Source organism: Anas acuta, chromosome 2, assembly GCF_963932015.1.
Source record: "Anas acuta chromosome 2, bAnaAcu1.1, whole genome shotgun sequence".
NCBI lineage: Eukaryota > Metazoa > Chordata > Aves > Anseriformes > Anatidae > Anas > Anas acuta.
In genome coordinates this window covers 130426946-130446098 of record NC_088980.1, presented here as the reverse complement: position 1 = coordinate 130446098, position 19153 = coordinate 130426946, and the positions used below count along the sequence as shown (strand labels likewise).

The window sequence follows — 19153 nt, the reverse complement described above, 5'->3', positions numbered from 1 at the left end:
AAATCCTCAAAATAATTCTACAAGAGAAATTCCACTGTCAGTTTCTGTAATAAGCAGAGATTACTAAAGACAAATTCTGAAGAACTTTAAGGTCTGGGTGGACACCAAGTTATCATTAGCCAGCAATGCACCTTTGTGCCAAAGAAGGCCATAATTATCCTTGGATGCACTAGCAGGAATGGTGCCAGCAGGTTGAGGGAGGTGATCCTTCCCCTCTACTCAGCACTGATAAGGCCACATTTGGAGTCCTGTGACCAGTTCTGGGTTCCCCAGTACAAGAGAAAATAAAGAAGAAGGAGCCAGACTTTTCACAGTACTGCTGTACTGACAAAGACCATTGGCACAAATTAGAACACATGACATTCCCTCTACACAAAAAACCTTTCCTCATCTTTCTTTTAATGTTTGTTTGTTTATTTATTTATTTATTATTTAATACATGTAGTTTGTTATTTTTGCTGTGGGAATGGTCAGACACCAGCAGAGGTTGTGGAGTCTCCATCCTTGGAGATCATCAAAAATAATCTAGACATGGTCCTGAGCAACCTGCTCTAAGTGGCCCTGCTTAAGCAGGGGATTTGGACCAGAAGACCTTCAGAGGTCCCTTCCAACCTCAGCCATTCTGTGATTCTGTGTTTCTGTGTCTCTGTGATTCTGTGATATAGAGCTTGAGAATAATTGTAGAGCCTTTAAGCACAGTGTTACAACACAGCCAAAATCTAAAGACTGTAAATACTGTACCTCAGGTGTCTTGCTTTGAGTATGGACATTATCCATTAAGCTTTAACTGATTTTCATTTTTTTTTCAGACTGATCTCATGCAAGAAGTAGGTCATAAACATAAGAACAGAGATGCACATATTTAAAATGTTTATGTTTGCTCATCTGCTTTTTAGTTAAAGTACAGGAAACTAAAGGAGCTTACATTTGTTTCTATATGAGCATTTAAGCAGTGGTCAGCAGATGACAAAAATGCATGTATTGAAAGGGAAAAATATATCGATGCAATTCCTCAAGCACTGACATCAGAATAGCTAAAAATCTTCAAACAGCTGAAGTAAAATAAAATTTGCTGATGACGTGAAATTGTATGATATCTATTCAGAATAAACTGGAATGGAAGAAGGAATCAGGTGAGTTTAAGGAATGCTACAGTAGAAAAAAGATGAAATTCAACTGCACTGAAAAAAAAAATCTGCACTTGTTTGACTAACAGTGGAACTTTTGCTCTTAACATGAAAAATAATCAGCTGAAAAAGAGAGTGACAGAATTAACCTTGGGTATAGTTGTAATCTCAGGTTGACAGTAGGCTATCATAAGGCACCCATGAAAAAGAAAATGCAATACTAGGATGTGTAAAACAATGTGTTTCTAAAGATTGGAAAATATCAATGCAATTGTGAGAGCTTACTTGGAATATCACATACAGCCTGAAACACTGAGTTCTAGCAGATATTTGGGGAGAAGGCCCATGAAGATGACCATAGGAATGGAAAACCTGTAATGTGACAGAACTTTGTGTGTTTGCCCAAGACATGAAACATGAAAGAAAAATAAAACTTTAAGCTAAGACAGTATTGGCACAGCACATGGATATGAACAAATGAGAAACAAATTTAAGCTGGAAGTGAGAAGAAACAGAAATAGAAAAACCCAACCCCATCTGTCTTTAAGGTGAAGCTTATTTTGTTTGGAAAGGATTAGATTGTGTGTTTTCTTAAAAAAAACAAGGAAGTTACTTCAGTAACTTCCAGTCCTTTCCAGTCCTCTGCTATAAATATGAGTTTTCTAGAATGCATCTTTCATTTAAACATCTTGCACTAAAAGAAACAAGCTGCACCCAGCTCAAAGAGATTTAAAATTGAGGTCAGTTATATTTTTAGAAATTAAAGTATCCCTGTTGAATTACAGCAATATTTGTGAAACTTTTTTTTTTTTTTTTTTTTTTTTGACATAACAAAAATTGATTCACCCTCAAAGCATGATTCAGTTTTCTTTGGAAAGAAATGTTATATTTTTATCTGAGCTCTTCAAGTTTAATATAAAATGCTTTACCATATACCATATGCCTTCAGATTTCATTGAAAAATGGGTTAGTTGATGAAGTTAAGCATAAACTATAAAAGTCAAAATGAATTAATTTTGAGTAATTCAGCACATATTGTAACCTCTTCTGTATCTACTCCTTAATCTCATGCACAAAGGTGATAAAAAAATTGATTATTGTTTTCCTTTTGTTTTCAGGTGCATAAAAAGAAAGTGCATACTCCAAGAGCATCAGTTTCTATGTTGTCAGAAAAAGTGAGCATTTTTTTGAGTGCTAACTCAAAAATAGAAAAAATAACTAATCTGTTGCTTCATACCATTTATGTGAAAAACTACCATTTGTAGTTTGCACACCAATGTGTTTTACTTTATGAGTTTCTTCTGATAATGTGAAAAGGTTGATTTATTTTTTTTTTCTATTTTTGGAGTTAAAAATAAAAGAAAATGTTGTCAACTAATCCTAGAACAAGCATAGATTCAAAAATGAAATCAAATCCTCCTAACTTATTTTGTGTTTTGGAAGCAAACTCAGCACACATATTATCCCTTCTTGGTAGAAAAATAAGTTACTGCACTGGCAGACATTATTTTTGCAGATGTTCTTATCAGTGAAAAAGGCTTTTTTGGTATTATACTTCTGTAAGGTCTTTGCTGTGTATGGCAACAAACTTCTGTCTTTGGATTGCTGGTTTTCAGAAATAAGTAATTCTAATTCTGCTAATTTCACAGAGAGTTCCACTGTGCTGTGACCTTTACTACTACATAAATGCCTTCATTTTCTGGATCCAGCTTGAGTGTGGAAAACAGCTATGCCTATGAGATTGCTACTCAAACCTGAAAACTCTATTAATGCATGTGATCTCATGAGAATTTTGTTATTTGGGGGTGAAATCTTTCAAGCATATGCAACACCATTTTGAAATAGGAATGTGTCATTAAGTTGGATTTGGCCTTGAATGTCATTAAAGCTGAAATAAAGCTTCCTTCCCACCAACTACATTTATTCTTACCAAAGAGATCCTTTATTTATTTAGCAATAAATTACAATTAAAATCAACATTAGTTCAAGGGGTTTATATTAGCACTGTAGAGTAAGAGGGGAAAAAATAAAACCTGCTTCATTCCACAGTTCAGTATAACAAACTTTTCCTATAGATAGCATACATTCTCTGCTTTCTAGTTTGAAGCCCCTTAGGGAACAGCTTGGTTATTTCTCTGATAAACGTCTTACAATAAGCTGATTACATTCTTGCCCAAGTCAACAAAATCGTGTTTCTACCTTTAAGATGGTTTGGTTGGACTTGACAAACAGTGATATAATTCTATGGGGAAATCAAGCATGAAAGTCAGTATGCAGTGAGCCTTACTTTTCTTAAAACAAAACCAAAACAAAACAAAACAAGAACACAACAAAACAAAATGAAAAAAAAAATGCTTTCAGGTGTAGTGCGTGCAAAAATAGTATTTTCTTTCATTTTGTCCAGAAAAATAAATGTTTTCAGCAGTTGTGTTCCAATTGACATTTTAAAGAACTGAGGGTGAACTCATTAGGGGTCAAAATGAAGGCCCATGTTTTTAGTGATGCAACTTGCAGATCTTTTCGGCCTTTTAGAGCCGGATACAAAGATGATCTTGTCACTTGGAGCTGTAAGACTGACAAAATTCACATAACACCTGCATACACTAAAGGTTACTTTCACTGAGGCACAACACTGCCTGCTGAGATCTCCAAACTTGATTGCAATCAACATCTGTCATGTTGCACAGGCAATGTCTGTGAGTTTTCACAGGAAGGAGCTTTGGGTACTCATACTTGCACTAAGGTTGAATCCTGCAGTCTGCAGTAAGCACTACTTGACATAGGCCTATGAAATATTTTCTGAAATACAGGATGAGTAATAAAGCAAATTTGATGATTATTCTCAGGAGCAGATATCTATGTGTTATTGTAAGATGCTGTGTCACATTCATTACAATGAAAATCCGGATTTCCAGGTGAGATATTTCCGTGGTATCCCTTGAGATACACTAAGGTCTTGGGCTCTCTAGAATTATCCTGTAATTATTCTTGTTCTAGACAGCAAGGGGAAAAATATATAAAATTATCTGAAAATAATTCATCTTCTTTGAGAGAAAGTTTGTTCAAAAGGCCCGTTCTTATTAGACCACCCTTTTGTACAAGTAATATGACTAACTTTTCATGTGGATAAAACATTGGTAAAAAATTAAAAAAGGAGTTGTAATGAGTGAATCTGTAACTGTATATACTTACTAAAGCTTTGATTCACTCTGGAAAAACCCAAAGGCTCAAGGCATGGAAAAGACTAGGAAAATAATTTAAATTTTAGATCTACAAAAGCAAAGATCTTGAGTTGTATGCTTTCATTTAAATTGAAATTAGGTGTCATATTTCAGTATTTGAAGAATGAAAAGGAGTGTAAGTGAACAAGTGGGTTTGTTCAAGATGTGAATGAAAATGATCTAGACATATGTTTGTTCTCCAGAGAACAAAGGAAGTGTTACTACTCACAGACAACCCCTTACGGTGTGAGTGAGCTTCATAATACAACACCTAGATTTATGTGTTCCTGCATGCTAGGTATCAAAGCTCCCACTGTTGGTAACAGACATCTAGCTAGCTCATTCCCTAGAGACTTGTGTGTGATTCAACTGTCAAGACAACAGATCCTCTTTTCCAGAATGTCATCCCTTCCAAGAAGTGGCCTGAGCTCCCTGTTCCCAGTGTACAGAATTATCTTTTTCTCTTATTCTTTCTCTGCTTATCCATTCCTTCCATTCCTTCAGCCACATGCATATTTGTTATACATTTTCTTTCAAGGTCTTCAATATCATCAGTTCATACAACAGAATCAAGAATAGATCCTAGCAGACTCACTAGAGTTCTATTTTCTTTGTTAGATGCTAGTGTGTGAGATTTGGATAGGTTATTCATGCAGAGTATATAATTAGCTCATCTTGATGCCATAATCATCCCCTTTTCCGTAAAGGTGGACTGTTGGTGGATTCACTTTATGCTTGTGTGTAAAACAGTATGATACTTTGGTACTGTTTGGCCAGTTTGGTACTGCAAGTTTCTTATTGAAGTCCCTTCAGTCTTTCTAATATCTGATCCCTACCTGATCTTTCTCTTCCTCTTCCAGTGACGCTTCCAAGGGCAGTATCACTCCACATAAGGGGCAGGGGAAGACAGGTGGGTGCTGAAAGATGCACGGAGAGGAAAATGAAGTTCCTGGGAGATACTACAGGGTGGGGAAGTAGGTGAGTATGTAGGAGGGAATACCTGCTGTTCAACAGCTCTTCTAAGGCCAGCTCACTAAGAAGGGGTTGAATAACCCCAAATTGCCAATCTTCGTTTGCACTCCCTTGTAGAACAGGCAAATACATTTTGCCTTTTCTACCTTCAAAAGAAACACTGGCAAAAAAAGTACAACCCAACCTCCCTTCCTCCCCTGCCCAAGGCCACCCTCCACACTTCTCATATGAGTGGAAACAACCCTCACATCTCAACAGAAAGCAGAGTGCCTCGGTTTGTCTATAACAAGATTATTAGCTTTGCTTTATGATCATCTGTTCACAAGAGCTCATGATGCATAAACAGTCAAGATTATAGGAGATTTTAAACAGGTTTCTTCTGAGGCTAAGTAAACAAGTCCAAAGGTCATGTTTTTGACAGGATTTCCTTCAAAAGTTACACTAATGTTTTCTTTGACTTGCAGGAAAGGTGGAACACCTTTGGTAACTAAACAACTTTTTCAAGCTAAATGCTGAGGCTAATAAATAACTACTAAAGTGCTATATATTGGAAGGTGTCTGCTTGCAGAAATTAATATGATCACTGTGTCAATAAAACCCAACTGATGAACAACTCACATTTGGATCCTGAGGAAGAAGCCCCACTTGAGGTGGATCGTGATGTTCCTTTCATGGAGAAAACCCCTTTGCCTCTGCGAGTTGTTGTCACAGCCACACGAGGACGCTTCAGTGGTATCACTGCACGGGGTGGGGGAGGGACACGGCCATGATAGTCAAACAACCTAGAAAAGATGAAGTCATCTGGACTCCATAAAACCTTCTGTGGTTTCATGTCATGGAAGCCTTGTCAATTAAATTTTCTTATTATCTTTGAGAAAATTACCCTTTAAGATCATAATCACTTTATATCACAGTCAAACTAGATTTCAAGGACTTATGAACATTAAGTGCCATATTCATATTTTAGCCACAGTCCAGTGCATAGCTCTGATTTTGCATCATTTAAATGAAGGGTGCTGTATGGGACTCTGTTATTTACCCTATAGAAAATCCATAACCTGCTTTCCACAGGTCCAAAACATTTAATCACACACAACTAACAGCTGCACATTTTGTTGTAGCGACATTTCAGCTCCATTATCATATGCATGGCTTGGATTTTACTTTTCTGTCTATCTGCTGTCCTTACAGATTGCAAAATAAATGAACTTTTTGGAAGTTGACCATAATCATAGAGAAATATCCTGCGGTTGCTAGTGAGGTTGCTATCCTGAGGTTGCTAGTATATCCATTAGAATTGACAGAAATGAAGGCCCATCATCTTCTCTTTATTGAATAATGAATTGATCTAGAATCACTGAAATACTAAAGCACAGCTAATAATAATAAAAAAGGTAGTTTTGTTCAAAGCAAAACCACTGTAGTAAGTATGTATTCAGAGAATTGCCACTACAGTCACTAGAAGATGCTCTATAACCAACATCAACTAGTGCTCCCAAGCAGAACAGGAACCCAATCCTGAAAACTGTTGACTAATCTGCACAGAAGAAAACAAAGGCAAGAGAAAAAGCAATTAAATCTACAGATTTGTTTAGAACATGAAAGATGAGCACAAATCAGGAGAAGAAAGTCAGAGCATGAAGGTTTACAGTTCTGAAACTACAGTAGAGGGACAAGCAATATTCTCAGGAAATAATCTTGTTTTCTATTCACAGATTTATAACTGCATGTTTAATATTCACATTTCTAAACACTGTCCCCCTGCTGGGTGGATAGATACAATAGAAACATATTTGAAAACAGACACATAAGAAACAGTAATTCTGTAAACTGTCTAATAGCATATGGACCAGGAAGTAAAATCAAGTCTTCTAGCCCTTTTTTGGTCAAGTAAACACCTACTGCTTAAATCCTGGGAACCTTACAGTAGTCTGTATCGTAATCCTGCAGGCAGTATAAAATCTCTTCTTTCACATAGCTACTTACAACATGTCATGAAGGTCATGTCTCTCCCATTGAGCTTGAATTTCATGACCTTGAATATTCTGACTAAATAAGCAGTTTCTAGCTATTGTGAACATAACTAAATAATTGTGTTTGAATATGAACACGTTTTTTAAAAAAATTTTTGCAGAACTATTATGGTTTGTTGTCACTCGTATTGTTTATTATATTGGATCAACTGCAGGTTGGTCAGTCTCCTGTTTGACATGAACGGAACAAAATATTTTGGAAGAAATGTAAGTTATCATGCAATAAATCATTGTGCAATTATTTGTCCAAATATGATTTTCTTTCTATCTTTCAGTAGTTCATGTTTAGATAATGCAATGAAATTAAAAAATGTTTCCTTTTTGAAATGTGAAAAAGGATTGTTATCTAGTATTACTATTTTAATTTTTATTTTGAAATTATGCAAAGCTTTTGGTCTTGGTATTTTGTTGTGTGAAGTTCTACATATTTCTATTATATGCTTTCTTTAAAAAGCATATAATACTTTTATCAGTTTTGAAGTACACTGCCTGCTCTTGTGCTTGTAATATGAGAAAAGATTAACAGAAATGCTCATTTCTGGATGGGGAGCATGCCTACAGGAAACATGGAGAGGGACTCTTTATCAGAGAGTGTAGTGACAGGACAGGGTGTAACAGTTTTAAATTTTAAAAGTGTAGGTTTAGATTCGTTGTGGATGCCCCCTCCCTGGAATTGTTAAAGGCCACGTTGGACAGGGCTTTGAGTAACCAGGAAATGTTTCTGCCAATGGCCAGGGGGTTGGAACTAGAGGCTTTTTAATGGCCCTTCTGACCCAAACCACTCATTCTGTGATTCTGTGATTCAGTTCAAAAATTATACTTTGTCCCAATAATCACTGATATGCATACAAAATGCCTGTTCTCCCCCCACCTTCTAAATTGTGCAGTCCTGATCTTGTCTGTCTTCATACAGATTTTATTTCACAACAGTAACCAGGTTTTCACGACAGTAACCAGGTTTGCCACCCTTTTCTGACCTGAAATACCTGGAAATCCACTGCCAAAATTCAGAGAAGCAACCTTGGGGAAAGTAAAAACGAGCCTGTTGAAGTTAACTTTTGGGAGAGGAGCTACTCCTACAGTCAATGCTGGACTCAGCAGGATTAAATCGCTTTTACTCCATGATTGCTTTTACCCCGTGTGTAAAAAAAAATAACAGCTCGCTCCATTTAGCTCTGTCCAAGGTGAACATAGCTATTTATACAAGAAAATGAATCAAGTGGCTTGAATTAAAATAAATCCCAGGAAAACAAACAAAAATGTTGTTTCTGTACTTTTTCTACCATGTTTCTAAGGAGAAAGGTACATATCACATGACAACTTAATTTGGTGTAAAGGGTGTAAACTTCTACTCTGCTGTTGTCTGCTACTACATGCAAAAGAAATCTCAGATTTCAGGTTGGTGGAGCAATGTTGTGTTGTCCTCTGACTCATTCGGCCTATGCTAATCCAGGCTACTGTAATGCAGAGATACAAGATTGCTGGATCAGGAGTTGGTTATCTGTGGCCATGCATGTTAAACCTTTGTTTTGGTGATTCTGCTATATCTGAATGAATACCTTAATATTTTCACAACGCTGAGCTAGGCTGTATGAACACACTCAAAGCACAAGTCTCCAAATGCTCAGGTATCTACACTCCTTTTCCTCCTATAGAAATATACATATTGTTCAACTTGTGGTTTGACTACCTTCAAGGTCCTTCTAGGCTTGTAAACACTCTTGGATGATGCTTGAAAAAACACATATTTCAGGACACAGTCTACATCTTTTCATACACATGGATGAAAGAAAAAGACACGAGCATCAATACTGACAAATTTTACAGCTGTTATATGTTCCAGAGAAAATAAGTCTGGAAGAATTCTGTAGGAAGAAACACTAAGCAATCAAGCTACCATTAAATTTTTTTCAGCACAGAAAATGCCCCAGAATCTCTCAGAGAAAGCTAATACCAAAATAACTGTTTAATGAGCAGACTTTGGGTGGTAATCTTCTCTGTTTGTGACATATTCAGATAATCCTCCTCTGATACACAATAGAAATGATGAAATGAATAATCTGTAAAATCAAAACAGACCTACCTAACTAAATGACATTATAAAAATATGCAAAATATACAAAAATACAACCACACATACCGATTGTAGAAATCATCTCTGTAGTAATCATAATCAAAGACATAACCCCTGTGGAAAAACACAGAAAAACAAGAATGGACTGACTTATAGAAAAATATGCATTGGTTAAAACAATTGTTGTAATGTTGGCCTAATCTCACGTTCCAAGTTATTTTTCAAAGTCCTTTCACTTTTCCTCAACCGAACACTGCATTATGTTTGCCAGTGGTGTGGTCTATGTAGTAGATTTGGAAATGTGAAGTCTGGGGCAAGCAGAACAGCGAAAACATTTGACAGAACACATAGAAAGGATTTAACACGGTACAAAGCTCTGTAATTAGAGGATCGTTATAGTGTAATTTTCTGGGTGATCAAATGAAGTGAGCACTCTAATACTGAAGCCCTCTTTTTTTGCCGGGCTAACATAGTCAGTGGTCTAGGAAGATTGTTAAATATGTGAATGATTGGTAAGAGTGAGTAGGTGAGGACAGAGATTAAACAATGAATTTGATTCATTAAAACCATTAAAATGGTTGGACTACCAATCCTTGAGTGCACCAAATCTTTATCTGTGAATATTTCAACAATTATAAAAAAAAAAAAAAGGAAAAAAGTTAGGAAAATGCAAGCAAAAAATATTAGTGACACCTTTCCTCATGTTCAGAAGAGAATACACATACCACTCTGGGTAAAAAAGGCACCTTCAAGGTAAACAGGTATAGGTAGGAAATTGGAAAGGTCCAGAGGAAAACTTTTTTTTTTTTTTTTTCATTGTCAATTGCAAAGTCAATCCTGCATTGTTCTTCCTATGTTTCATTATCCACTTTCTCCCTTTATGGTAAAGAAATAGCAATGAAGCCTATCTCACAAAACCAAAAAGAGAATTAAAAATAATAAATGGTCTGCAATGAAAAATCACAAGGGATTTGTACTTTGCCTGATTAAGGAGTAGGAACAGAAACCATGTTTTTCACTTGCTTAAGACAATTATGAATATTAAGGCATGAGAGGCATGAAGAAAGAAAATATCACAAAAAAGGACAAAATTTAAATAAGAAAGCAGAATGGTAAAAAAGAGAGAGGAAGGAAGGACAAAGCAGAGAGGAAAACATTCTCTGAAAATCACACAGAATTTCTAGGTTGGAAGAGACCTCAAGATCATCGAGTCCAACCTCTGACCTAACGCTAACAGTCCCCAAAATAAAATAAAATAAAATAAAATAAAATAAAATAAAAAAATAAAGGGAGATGAATGGTGGTAGCTACATATTAAAAAATATGTCTTCAAACTGAATGGACTTCTGGTTTATTTCTGCTCTTCAATATTGAAGAAAATTTCTTCACCTTTTTTTTTTTTTTCTTTAGTGCACAATTTAAAGTATAGGTCAAGAATTCTGAAGTTCTTTGGGTTTATTTTCCCTCAAAACATAAAGTTTCTTTCCCCTTTTATTCCCTCTGCTATGTCTCAGAGGCTGATTGCTTAACAAGGGAAAAAAAAAAACAGTTTTCAGGCTTAAATTACCTCAGTTACTATTTCACCTTGGGGTTGACTTGTCTGAAACTCAAAAAAACACATACAAAAGGAGCAAGATGTGAGGGGCAATTTCCACCTCTGCCTTGGACGCACGTGCCCAAGCCTCTAACTTCATGCCTCTAAGTTGTGCTGTCTACCCACATAATGCTCAGCCAGCACTGAAGGTCATCATACTCATCAGATGAGAAACTGACTGTAGTCCCGTCAGTAAATTATTTGAGAAAGAAAAACCTTACATGCATTTTACATGAAATAGTCACTAAATAAAACAGTCTTGGGAAACTAGAACATAGAAGAAGGTAAGCTGAATGTGGTGAAGAAACCAAAATAACATTAAGTAATAGTTTTTAGATTTTGTATAACAATCACATTTCTGTATTTTATCTTAAAACAACTGTAGCAAAATTTTCCCTAAACTATGCAACAGTTCTTATTTTGTCTTTCACTCCACAGCCTGTGCACATGGAACTAAGAGGTAGTAAAGCTATGATTTTATTTATGTCTATTCAGTTTTCTAATGTTTTTCTTTAGCTGCAATTCTTGTACTTAATATTCAGTTTGTATTTTTAAGTAGAAGAGGACAGACATTTTGAAGGAAAAAGATTAATTTTAAAAGGCATGTCACATGAAACCTTTCACCTGGAGTGACATTAATTTTATTTGCATAAAGATGAAATAAATTCAAATTTTCAAGGTTAAAGACCATGAAGCCAATGAACAATAATTCACTCTTACCAACTGATGTAAGGCTGAAGGGCAGCTATACTTTTCTGTGGAAACTCAGCCCTGGGCTGTAAGACAGAATAAGGCTGGCTTTTCACTTGGTTTTCATAGTATTACATTTTTCATATGCAAAATGCCATGACAGAGATGTTTCAAAGTCTCCCATGCCTGGAAACTGTGGCATTCGAGGGACATGGCAGGGTGGGAGGTCTCAGGCTAAAGATGGGCATCTAAGTGGGCTAGGAAACGTGAATAAGCTTGAGAGAGGGTTGAGTGATTGGGGAAAGTTCACAGATGAACTTAAGAAGTAGATAGATAGTGGAAATTTTGGATGCTGTTGTCTGGGTATTTTCATTAGGGAAGATGCAGGAAGGAGTTTCTGGTATGGTAACCAAATGTTTCTCTCCTTTCTTACCTCCTCCTCGTACTCTGCCCTTGAGGAGATCCTGTCACTCAGTATTCCTTAGGTACAGTATTTTTATATTGAAAAATGTAGCTTAGCACATTTTATTTTTTAATTTAGTGTAAAATCAGAAATAATACTTCTCTTTTGAGAGAAGAAGTTTTGCACATCAATCAGCCCCTAAGAATTTTGTTCCTTTTTCCTGTTCCCTGTTCAGGTAACTTCTGCCTTGAAAATCATCCCCTTTATGTTCTTTCATCTTTACCAGTGACAATTTCAACTTATCATTCTCCAAATGGTCTAATGTTATCTGTGGGAACAGAAAAAAAGTAGCACTTTTTGGAATCTGATTATCACATGGCAAAGTAATCCATGATTTTTTGTAAACTCTCATGGGTTGCCTATATCCATTGCCTTCTAAAAATATTTCATTGCTTCACAAGCATCTGATACTGTTATTATATTTGCCAAGAGACATGTTGCTTATTAACATTCATTGTGTGATAAAAACTTTTAAAGGCTGCAACAAATGTGGAAGAGGACGATTACAATTATGTTTTTATTTTTCATATGGAGAAACCCCAGCAGTTTTCATTAACTGTTTTACAGGAGAAGCTATCTAAATGACTGTAATAGAGATGTTGCCTCTAACTTTAAAGTTAAGCTGCTTTGCATTTTTGCATGGTTTATTTCAGTAGCATCCATTGCCACTAAGATAAGAAGTAGCTGTAGGTTTTCTGAATGTTGCATGGCAATAAATCTCTGAAATGAGCATACCCATGTCTTCAGCTGCAGCTATCCAATTTGTTTATCCTATTCATCTTTCTGCCAAAAAATTAGTGACCCTGTTACTGGAATATGAAATTCAAACATACAGTGACTTATAATAGTGTGACTTGCTAACCCACTTAACAGGCTAACAGGTGTTGGTTTCATTCCTTTTCTAGTCTAAGCTTATTGTAAGAGAAATCTTTTTCACAATTCAAGGAGTCCTTGTTGATTAAATTCCATGTCCCACAACATGGGTGTGGGGACTCTAGAAGGAGGTGGGGAGGGATTTTCTGTTTTCTCCACAGGTCACTCAGGATCTCTTTGCATTGGCAAAAAGCATTTCTGTGTGGAAATGTTGTTCATATGGACCAGGAAAGATCCAGTTATGCACACAAAGTGACTCCTTATCTGGGACCACTGGCAAAGTTGTGGCACCAGCTTCTTCACCCTCAAGGTCAGGATAGAAGATGTGAATGGACTACTGTGAGCTCTCAAGAGAGGAAAGGGTTCACTTCTTTCTTTCATTTTCTCATTAGTTCTCTTAAAGAAAGGTGGCTGAATTGCTCATGGAGATAAGACATTTATTCTTCTATGCTATCTATTAAAATAATGGAAGGAGAATAGCATTGTAGAACCTTTATCTGTAAGCGCTGGTCCTTATGGAATAGGAATGATAAAGGAGTGTAGGTCTAAAGCTTTGGAAAATCTTGTTGTGGATCCTTGATTATACCCATGGTCTGGATCTGTTTTTCCCTCTCTAAAACTTTACCTGCAGACATAGAGTAAAACTTTACTGCACAGGCAATGCAGTAGCAGTGTTAACTGGGATTAAGTGCCCTTTGCTTTGACTGCTGGGTTAACAGCCCATGGATACAAGACATCATGTGAAACTGTTAGAGGTCTGGGGTTTTATGAAGGCAACTCCTAGTGCTCTTCATTCTGAAGCAGTTGTCTTGCATGTGTACTGTAAAGGCTGCGAGCCACAGGCAAAGAAAAGAACCCCAAATGGATGACCTAGGAGAAATAAATCTCCTGATTTTCAAATCAATATCAATGTCCTTTTAACTTTTTTATTTTTTTATTTTTAAGTTGAATGACAATGTTTCACTTGTAATGATATGATGAAGAAATTACACTGTGAAAGCAACTAGTACATCTCTCTATGTACAGATGTAATTATTTGCACTTATGCAAAGGGACAGACATAAGCTTTGCTCAGTGCTGTGGTATAAAAAATGAAGCAGAAAATTAGCACAGATAATCATTGGCACTGAGATCAAGGTGACTGCAGGGCTTTTAACCTCTTGAGAGTTATTCCTTAGCAACCCACCAACCTGTGTTATGGAGGCTGCAAGAAATCACTCGTGCAGTGTGGAATACCAAACACTCAGCAAGTCAGAAGCAGAGAAAGGTTTAAACAAGCCTGTGAACTGGTGGAGTCAGCAGTTTCATAATGACGCTGTAAACAGGCAGATTACTTACCCACAAACATATGCCACCTCTGCAGCTTTAGCAGCAGACCTGTGTGCATGCTGCTACTATTAAGGCAGAAGACAGTAAGACATCCTAATGCTCACACTGAGGCTAGGAAAACTCATCAATAAAATGTGTTTCTGTTAAGCAAAAGTCGTAGTTGCTTTTTCTAACCCAGTATCAACAAGACAATCTTGTACAAATTGTCCCTTTTAGCTTCATCTCACTTAACTATTAGCCTGCTTTAAATTCAGTGTGCCTGAAGAATAAAGCATTCCCCAAAGACCAGATTTTCAGAGCTATAATGCTGTATACATTCAACTGTCCTATTCACATCTGCAGTTGCATATGTCAGTTAGGCAAATGCAAAATTACACTTTTGCATCTCTGAAACTTCTAGATGTTATGTCTTTATTTGATGATATCGTATATTGAAAATATATTGTCACAATGTAGCTTTTCTTGCATTCTTTGTTGTATGCCCATTGGTAGATATTTACAAACTAACAGCCACACCCTGTTTTAATTTACTTTGCTCCCAGCACTAGTTAGTGTAACTAACTGCAGTGAAGTTATTCTGATTTTAGAAGAGTTAATGCAGAACAGCAGAAAGAGCTTATGCTATTTTCATGGCAACAAGGTATTTTGTCTTGCATGTGAGTCACCCTTAGCTAATATCACTTTTTCTTTCCATAGGTACAGAGATGTATTTCTAAATCATAAATGTTGACAAACCAGGCATAATGTATCTTAATTCAATTGACAGTACTATCACCATTTATACTGCCAATTGCTTCTGTGTTGTCAGGGCTGGATAAAAATATTAAATACAAAAGCAATATTCCTTCAATCAAATTCTTTTTAGGAGACATATATCAATGTAATGGTTGAATCTAGTATTCCAGTCACTTGTAAAATCATTTCTCTTGTCATGTAAAAAGAGTGCTAGAAATTGCTCCTGTTGAGTGCAAAAGAGAATCAGTCTAAGCTGGCATGATATAAAAAAAAAAAAAAAAAAAAAAAAAAAAAAAGTTGAAGAGAGCATAACTAGATGATTTGGGGAATAAGCAATGGGAGATGGAAAGTTTTCCTGTTAGAAAATCAGTCAGACTGCAATGACTTCAGTGAGCTGTTGAAAAAAAAATAGCAGAGACTTCAGGCCACTTTTCAGTGGATGGTTACCTATATTCCCCAAATAATTTAAATGATGCTAATTAACCTGTTAATTGATTAACTCACTACATTTCCAAAGCTAGGGGAATGTGTGGGCTGAATCCTACCTTTAATTTATAAATAATCCAATCTTAATATTAGTTAAGGTTGAAAATGCTGGTAGAATTGAAAGGGCATTTTGTTTTGCAGTTTAGGCCGTATATTCTGCAGAGAAAGACAATAGTCTCCAGAGTCTGCTTGTTGCTAACAAAATTTTGTCAGTGATTCCTTCAGCTAACAAATTCTTTTAGGTTTACAGGAAAAAAAAAAAAGAAAAAAAAAAAAGAGGAAGCCAGATGAGGACAAGTCATTACAGAAAAGTATTTTACATTCATTTCCATATTGCAGTTATGATGGCAAATAGGTAAGGTTAAAAACAACAACAACAAAAACAGCTTAACACCTAAATACTTGTCCCAAAATGGCAAATAATTAGATATAACCTACTATTTGCATATTTCAATTACAGATCAATCTTCATAATAATTTTGTAAAGTTAATGAAATATTATTCTTATCCTGTGTGTCCACTCAATTAATAAGTTCAAGATAGTATCTGTTTTCTTTTGTTGTTGCTTTGGATTTTTTGTTTATTTATTTACTTTTCTGAGGTGGGAAGGTGTTGAATCAGATATTAAAAAGTACAGAAAGGAATATAGTACTGTAAATGGAGATTATGATTATGATTATTTTATTTTCTGTAAAACTGAAAAGCTGTTGGGAAATCTTAGTCCAAAGTGGTACATTTTTCCCAAGCCAAACTTGTGTACTTGTGTAAGTCAAACTTGTAAAGTAGTTTGACTTACACACAGTACGTCATTTCCTGTACTCATCAAAGTATCATTCTGGAGGCACTAGGCAGAATTTATCTGCAATATGATTAGGCTGTATTTTTTTTTCATCTTCAGTACTTCCCTTCTTTATGCTTGTCCTCTCTCCCCCAAACTATTTTCCCAATGAAATGTATTTTGGGGTAATTTCTGAACTTACTCTCCAACCTGAATTTGATGCAAAACCTGGGCAAATGTTCAAAACAGCCCATGCACAATCAAGTAATTTAGTCATTTAGACCTTTCCCTGTAGAGGATTAAGGAAAGCACATGATAGTGAAGACATCAAGATTAATATTCAGACTCTGGAGATCATCTGGGAGTGATTTATGGCAGCCAAATAGCATGAGTGATAACGGAAGTTCAAGGTGAAATTTAGCCCAAACAATTTTCTGTACTACTAAATGCTCAGTATTACTCCTAGCAAAAACTACTTCTTGTGCCTGCAGGGACAGTCCATACTTAACATTGTTAGCCTGATGCTTTTTAAAAACAAAATACTGCAATGTAGCTTTTCTACAGAAAGAAACCTGAATAAATCTACTTAATGTTTCCCTGTCCTTTCTCCTCTGGCTGTTAAAGTATTTTCTGTCATCTAAAGTAATCTCGAATTACTTATGTTTCTCATGGGAACATTATACTAAGGTAATGAAAAAGCTTTCCAGTGTCAAGTGGCTGAACCATTTCCCAAGGTGTCCTTTAATTGTATAGATTGACTAGGAAATTCTTGATGCCCATATGTGTTTTTTTTTTTTTTTTTTTCCTCTTTTTTTCTTTTTCCTAGTACAAGAATAATGAGTCTTGCTTCTTAAAAATGCATTTTAAATTCAGTGTATTCAAGGTACTACTGTCAAACCATGCACATGTGATTGATTATCCAATTTATTAGCAATATTGTATACATTGCAGGAGTGTCATTTAACTTGGTTTGACAAGTACAGAAGGCTCTCATTGACAGGTGTAGGAATAAGTGATGGGTTTAGGCTTTGAAGTGTTTCTACGACATTCTACTGAACAGCAGATTGATAAATTAAAATCACACTGGTAGCACTGGAGCTGAAAGACTAACCACTTAAGATTACAAAAACAGATCTCTGGAAACTTTATGTACTTTCCAGAGAAGCAGTCTTAGAAGCACTGAATGAAAAAGAAAGGCACAGTTCACGAAAGATTAATCAATTACATTGTGACAATGTCAGAGTTTATATAAAGAAAAATAATATATCTAGAAAATTGTTACATACTTTTCTCTCCTCCTCTTCTAAAACTGTAAAGATGGTTTAAATTAAATTTAATTCTGTTCTTATTTACAATAAATTTACACACATATTTTATTTTATTATTATTATTATTTTTTGATTGAATAACTCAAAGTTTAAAACAGCAAAATAAAAAGAACTGTCAGTGTCATGAGTATGGCTTGTAAAAACAAGATGTACTGGCTATTTTTACTGTCCATTCCAAGAGTACATTTTGCAAGTGAAGTTACAAGGTAAATGGAAATAACAGATACCGTGAATCTGTGAAAGCATTCTTGTACTCCTGACCAGTTGTGCCATAATTTCCATGATAGATGGACAAGGAAAGGGCATATGGATCTCTACCTCGGCACAGGACCAGACTCAATTCCAGCCTCAACAGAGATGAGTGGAAGTGTGACTGTGCATCACACAACTAGTTGTGTATCCTCTAGACCACTGCTAACAGTGTTGCCTACACTTCCCTTGCTTCCTGACAAATCTGTGCCTCTTAATACTTCGGTGTTCTGGAAAGGCATGTCTGTTCACTTTCTATATACACAGTGAAGAAAGCAAGATTTCTTTTCTATAAAGGAATAAAAAGATCACAAGCTAAGGAATTTCTGGAATAACAGTGTAAGACCTTTTGAGTTACAGAAGAGAATTCAAATGGCACCACTCTAAACTACCTCACAGTAAATCCATAATAAGGTTGTGGAAATCAAGGGATCAGATATAACTATTAATTTTAAAAACACTTATGGATTTTTTCCATTATATTTTTTTGCATAAGGGAAAGAGTTTTTTGTGTCCCAGATGATTCATCCAGGTCTAATGTGTGGCAAAACAGCCTGGTGAATTCTCATGCTATTGGTATTGTTGTTTCCTTATACAACTCTGAACATGACTTAGAGCTTCTGATTTCTTGTCACACTGACATGACTAGAGTATGATTCATCTAGTTGAAAACTTTCTACATATTTTTTTCTAATTTGCAGAGACAGGTTATGTATATGGCAAGGGTAGCCAAAATACCTTATTCTCCTTACAGAAGCTCCATAACGATTTTTTTTTTTTTTTTAGCATGTTCTAGCGTCAACAGACTTTCAAGGCTCGCCACTTGGCTTATCAACCCTCTAGTGTTGAGCTGGCTGTGTATGATGGAAAATAACTGAAGTTCCACACCTTTTTTAAGAAAATACATATGAACTGGAATGTCTTTCCAGCTTAGGGAGGGATCTTTCTCAAGTTTCCTAATACAGTTGTACTTCTGCTTTCTGGTTGTATGGGGAAGACAGTGCAAGCTGTGTACTGCTTTAAGTGGTCCATTTCTTTCTAGTTACTTCCACTCTGTAAGGGCTTGTTCTGCTCTAGGATTTACCTCGAGGCCATCTGACAATACATGATATTATATTTTTAATTTCTTCCTCATTCAATAATTTTGGATTCACATATCTGGTGACGAGTTTAATCAGGTTATGTATCTGGCTTCAGATTT

At 35.8% G+C, this 19153-nt stretch overlaps 1 protein-coding gene across 12 annotated transcripts in view; it reads right to left on the bottom strand.

Annotated features, from left to right (window-relative positions):
* RALYL (RALY RNA binding protein like) overlaps positions 1-19153 on the bottom strand; it is a 407935-nt gene that overhangs the window by 27628 nt on the left and 361154 nt on the right. For 7 of the 12 annotated variants that reach the window (XM_068672191.1, XM_068672183.1, XM_068672185.1 and 4 more), the window contains 3 exons: positions 9494-9541; positions 5939-6102; positions 5185-5307 (listed from right to left, as the gene is read on the bottom strand). In XM_068672191.1, the coding sequence (XP_068528292.1) occupies positions 5185-5307; positions 5939-6102; positions 9494-9541 (335 nt within the window). The remainder of the gene's footprint in view (positions 1-5184; positions 5308-5938; positions 6103-9493; positions 9542-19153) is intronic. The other 5 variants (XM_068672194.1, XM_068672193.1, XM_068672190.1 and 2 more) reach the window with 2 other exon arrangements.